This window comes from Centruroides sculpturatus, unplaced genomic scaffold, assembly GCF_000671375.1.
Source record: "Centruroides sculpturatus isolate CEXI.00-Female unplaced genomic scaffold, Cexi_2.0 scaffold966, whole genome shotgun sequence".
In the NCBI taxonomy this organism is placed as follows: domain Eukaryota; kingdom Metazoa; phylum Arthropoda; class Arachnida; order Scorpiones; family Buthidae; genus Centruroides; species Centruroides sculpturatus.
The window spans coordinates 225,084-231,321 of record NW_019385273.1 but is presented as its reverse complement, the minus strand read 5'-3'; the positions used below and the strand labels follow the sequence as shown (position 1 = coordinate 231,321).

Here is a 6,238-nt window from a genome sequence, read left to right as displayed (position 1 = left end):
CAATCTTTGGCTATGTCTTCGGCTACTCAAATATTTTACGTTTTTGATACTAAATTAACTTCTGAAGTATAATTTTTTATTGTTTTTATATTTTTCAATATATTTATTTTGTTTGTACAAAATAAAAAAATAATTTTTAACGATACAATAGTCTTCGTTAGGCTTAACATCGACGAAAATTCGACGCGAAGCGACACGCAATGGAGAAAAATTCAACATGGGATAAATTAATATATTTTTTCGTACATAATTGGTTATCCGAACAACCCCAGTCCCCAATTGATTCGGATAAACGACACTCTACTGTATTTATACAAGCATACCTCACTAATATGGCAGATTAGATTCCAGATAACTGCTATAAAGCAAAGCACAGCACTTTTTGCACTTGCCAGTGCATCTAAAAGCTTAAAGACATATTTAACTATCCTTTTTTAAGTGCACAACAGCAATATGATTCAAAAGAAATTGAAAAAATGATTCAAAAGAAAAAATAATAAATAAAGAATCCAAAAACATTCTTAAGAGTAAGACAAGCTCAAAAACAATAAACATGAATCTAATTGACATGTGCTGTAAAACAAAGTGCTTTATAGCAACATTTACCTGTATAATGACTTTTTTTAATTTGTAAATAGCTCATGAAAAACGCTTAACAAAAGATTATGTTCACTGTCATATGACTTTTTCGTTGTCAAGAAAAATAATAAATCTGAAATTTCACTTACAACAGTACTTTGTATCTAAGCATGTTTAAATTTAAAATAATTAAAAATCTGTGGAATAAATTGTGGATAATAAAAAAATATTTTACATATTTTATAAATCATATTGCAATTTTATTTTATTAAAATTTCAATAAATATTTAAAATTAAATAATAGACTGGCTTTATTTACTTATATTTAGTATGTAATTCTAAATTATAATTAAAAAGGATACGCTTTTCTTAATGGTGTTACTGGAGTCCTTGCTTTTTTATTGCTTTTCTGTGATGAGGATGGTGTTTTAATTTTATTTAATTCCTAAAATAAATAACATACAAAATAAATTATATTTTCTTAAAATAATACATACATTTTATGTCAATATCACTGACAATAATTTTTTTTTAATATTTCAACAAAAGGTATTCAATATACATTTTGAAATTTTTACTTAATGATGACTTACTTAATGATGAACTAATTTTGGTTTTATTGAAAAGTATTATAACTTTATATAATTTAAGTATTCCCATCAATGATACTGCAAAATTTATTGAAATATAATATTTTCAGATGATAAATACCTTCTCTAAACCTATTAATTGATTAAAAAAAACTCTAACATTATAGATAACTTTAACATTGATTAAAAAATTAAATATTTACTTAGAAATTTTTTATAAATATTTAATTTTTTATGGCTTATAAGAAGTTTTAAGAAATACCATATTTACTCGCATATAAAAAGAGATTTTTATTCATTTTTGATTGCTTCAAAAACCTACATCATCCTATACGAGTGAGCAAAGGATTCCTTGCATTTTCACAATAAGTTTTGTGAATTATGTGTTTGCATTTTTTACTAGATGCTCACCCTCTGGTGTTTAAAAACAAAAGTATTTCATCTGGATTGTTTCAATCATTCTTGTGTATTGTCAGGAGTAAAGATGAATAGCAACAGGAAAAGCAAAGCTTTTGAATTAAATTCCAATTTGAAATTCCAAAATCACACGGGAGCCAATATAAGTTTTAATCCATTCCCAGGTGAAAAGAGATGATTATTCAAAAATCAGAATTTGGAGAAACTCATAAGTGATTACACTTATGAGTTTCTCCAAATTCTGATTTTGGAGAAACTCATAAGTGTTTGCATTTTTAGCAATAGTTTGCAATAGTTTGCAAGTGGATTAGAATCCACTCTAATCAATGGAGAGTGGATTCGACCATTAAGAATTGGCAAAAATTGTCCAGCTTTACATGAACAAATTATGTTGTTGATTTTACAAGATTTTTCCTTAAAGTTCAAAATGTCAGTAATTTTTGCAGGACAATGTGTGCATTTATATGCATTTGACATTTTATTTGTGATTAAACAAAATAAAATTAAATTGTATTAATAAATCCAATTTTCTTTATTTTGATCTTTAAATAAACAACTATCTACCATTATTTATTTGAAGTATATACAACCCGATGTGGTGAGAAAGTATATTTTGATCTTTAAAGTCACACCTTGTCCTATATGCAAGATCGTCTTATAAGCGAGTAAATACAGTAAGTTTTAATAGGATTTGTATTATGATTCTATTAATTTTAGATATGTATGCTATCTGTTAAGTTATATTTGAATTGTTCTCATATAATTTACATTCACAATAGAATCTGTTTATAATCACCAATAACATTAAACAGGTTATGTAAATAACACTACTATTGGTGGAGATTTTGGTTTTATTGATCCTGACATTAAAAGGATATGTTTAAAACAATTAAGAAATGTATAAGTGTGCAAGTAAGCAAGACTAAAATTTTATTAATAGTAATTCATTCTATTTTGTTTGCATACTGTATTTTTATAAATTCTTTAACAACAACTTGTATATAAATAAAGAAAGAAATGCCAGCAATTTAAACTACTATATTATAGTAACTAATTAAAACAATTAGCATTTAACATTTTAGCTCTGATTAAATCTGCTGAGAACACATGATATGATGAGGGCACATAGTTATTACATGCCCTCATCCTTTATGTGTGGCTGATAGCATGATAAGATAGCTTAAAAATGCCTATTTGTAACCCCGTATGCACTAGAAATGAATACAGCTTAAGATAAGCTAACTGAATAAAGTTAAGCTAGACTAGCTCAAAATACTAAGCTGAATAGTTTGCACTTCTTAGTCACAATTATGTCATCACAAGTCCACAACATATAATTACAGAAGTGATTGAAAGTGTGGGATTTTGATGACATCATTTTAAGCTATGTCAAGTTTTTGATCTGGTTTAAGAAACTACCCCATTTCAATCTAGTTTAAATATTTTTAGCTAGTCTTATCATAAGATCTGTAGTTTGCACTACTATTATCAAGCTAACTTTTAAGCTAGCTTAAATTTCTAGTGCATACAGGATATTACCTAAGATAATGATAACTATTGTATAGCCAAAACTTTGATTACAGTAATCAAAGTTTCATAAGTGTATTTACACTCATTGTTTTGATTCATGTTAATTTTGATAACATTAAACAACTAATATCTCTGTTTAAAATAAGCAAATTCTATTGTTTATAAAAACAGAACTGATACCTGTTTTGACCATCTGTTAAAAAATATTTCATCATAAATTTTGAAGTGATAACTACAAAAATTTCAACAAGTAAAGCTATGTCCTATGTGGCAGTGTCCAGTGACCATGGGCATGAATAAGCTACCAAACAGAGCAAACAAACCAATACATGTGAATTTACATGTTCAGAGTAACCATATTTAGTGTGCAGCAATCACCAGATGATGCTTCTACATGTATGTGCAGGAAGCAGCTACCAAGCAAGTTTGATTGCTGCTTCTACTGCATGTGCTTCCAAAGAATAAGAAATGGCTGACTTTGTGGATGAATGAAAACAAAATACCAAATAAATTGTATAAATATGTTGTATATACTTTAATAAAAAATTTTAAAGTAATTTAATAACTTCCAATTTTGTAAATGCAATATTTTGAAAATAAAACTTTTTTTAACTTATTCTATGGAGATTTTTTGTATCAAGTTTGTATCTTTGCTGAGTATCAAGTCATTATTTTAATGCCTTTCAAATTTACCTTTTTAATGCTTCTCATGTTTTCCATGGCAAGCATTCCATGAAGTCATCTCACTACCATTTTGTAAGTAACATGAATCCATTCTGGACAGAAGTCAATCACAAGCTGGAAGCGTGTACTAAAATTTTTTCCACCCATGGATGCTGCCACATAGGACATACTCTAATATTTCATAAACAAGGAAAAACAAAAAGCAAACATGTGGATTCTCAATTTTTAATAAACTAAATAAAGTAAATAAGTAACCAAATAGAAAATAATAAAAATTCTTAAGCAATGTACATTACTTTTTAATCTTGAATGGTTTTATAATATACAAAACAAATACTAACAGGATATTCAAAACCTTCAGAGAAATTTTTCATTTTCTTGAATTTTTAACTTTACTTTGCTATAAGTTCTTTCTAATTTGAAACTCTGTCCATCCATCTTTGCATATATTTAATGCCTTTTATGTATTTGCATATAATTTTGACAGTAGAAACAAAAATTCTAAGTGAATTTAAGAATGAATAAATTATTTACAATTTTTATGAAAAAAAAACCATTTTCTTCATTTTCTTGAACATTTAATTACCTAAGCTAGATTATAAGCTGAAAACAATATAATTATAAATTTGGTTTTTAACTTACATCTTGTTCAAATTGATCAAGTAAGCTTATTGATGGTTCAAATTCAAATCCTTTAGTACTACTGTATGCTATCCATTGTGAAACTATTTCTTCAGCATTTTGGCGATAAACAATGCAAAGTTCTTTCACTAGAAAAATAATATGAAATTTAATAAAAATTTTATTAACATTTTTCAAATTACAACAAAATATTAAAAAACCAAGCACTATCAAGGTCCAAGTGCAGTTTTAAGGATGACCAAGATATCTTATATTTCAAACTCTATATTACAAGCATTACATAAGTAACATAGTACTTATGTAATGCTCTGATGTGATTAAAATGTACAGTTTATAATAATTATAATTCAAAAATTATATATTTTTTTATAACTAGAGATAGTATATGTTTTAAGCATGCACTACCATCATTTTGACACCTTGTTTAGAATGGAAAACATAATTATTTCAATGTGCACTGATGTTAATATTTCTGCTTGCTTACATTAAGAGGATATATGTTGAAAATAATCACTGACAATTGCAGTAAAAAATGAAAATGAAATGTCAGTTATGTGACTAGATATGCAGAAATACTGGCAATAAAGCCTCCTTTCTCAAACACAGCATCAAAATGATTGTAACAAGTACTTAAAATAAATTGAATTACATAGTTATATAATTATTATATGTATTTTTAATTTGTATACTGGGTGATTCAAAAGGTCTTAGAGAACTTTAAAACTAGATCAGGAATACAAAAAACAAACCATTTATGTAGCCACAAATGCCACCTGAGTGTTCTAGAGGGCATTGTTTGCCAGATATTTGAGTTGGGCCATTGATGTTGTAGGAATAGGATGCATCATTACAGTAATACTAGGATGACAGATATATAGTTAGCTTGTGGGAAAGCGAATGAATGGAAACAGATGAGTCGCAGTGTGATTGTAACATGAATAGTTCCAAACAGATGCATGCCCATCATCAAACATTTTCACATTTTCATCAGAAACTGATCATTGGGAATAAACAGCCATTGTGGTTGGGACCAAACAACATGCACACATGCATGAAAGAAGTGGTTATACATCAAATTGAATGCAATCCATGTTCAAGTACAGTAAATGAACTATTTTGCAGCAAGTTCGAAAAAACAAGTTGGTAAAAGTCCAGAATTTCTACATTACGCGTTTTTTCTTAATCTTGCTCGTCCTTAAAACTATGCTAGAACCGCTTAGTAATGTAAGTTAAAAACTATTATCGTGCTTATATATATTTAAATATATACTGTTATAATACATACTTCTAGATACAACTTCATCATCTGCCTGAACCCCGAATTGATCTAATTCCTCTACAATACTTATTTCTTCCACTTCAACCATTTTTCAAATATTAAAAATTCACATAAAAATAAAAGTAGACAATAAACATCAAACTAAAAAAAAACGTGTTTTTGACAGAATTTGCCGCCAAATTTTGCGTAGGCCGTCTAGCGGTTAAAACAATTTATTAAAAACTAAATTTTTATTTTATAATATTGTAGTAATTCAAACTTTAAGTTTAAATTAAATAATTTATCTCATAATTTCTAATTAATTCAAACATATTTATGAAAATAATTATAATAAATAATAAATTTTAATTTAAACTTTTTGTAGAAAATACGTATTATAGTAAATATAATTACTGTAGGATCAAAATATGCGGTTATCTAAATTAATTTCTTGTAACAGAAAATCTCATTTTTTTTAGTTATAATGAATTTTCAGCTAATAGTTTGACCTAAATTATTTTTATTTCTTGTCTTAACA

At 26.9% G+C, this 6,238-nt stretch overlaps 1 protein-coding gene across 1 annotated transcript in view; it reads right to left on the bottom strand.

Moving 5' to 3' along the window:
- Window positions 1-5,895, bottom strand: part of LOC111637024 (DNA polymerase alpha subunit B-like) — a 65,772-nt gene extending 59,877 nt beyond the window's left edge. Inside the window, exons 1-5 of the mRNA XM_023382424.1 lie at window positions 5,728-5,895; window positions 4,443-4,570; window positions 942-1,024; window positions 658-683; window positions 324-400 (exon numbers count right to left, since the gene is read on the bottom strand). Of these exons, the coding sequence (XP_023238192.1) occupies window positions 324-400; window positions 658-683; window positions 942-1,024; window positions 4,443-4,570; window positions 5,728-5,809 (396 nt within the window). The 5' untranslated portion in view covers window positions 5,810-5,895. The remainder of the gene's footprint in view (window positions 1-323; window positions 401-657; window positions 684-941; window positions 1,025-4,442; window positions 4,571-5,727) is intronic.
- Between the last annotated feature and the right edge of the window lie 343 nt (window positions 5,896-6,238).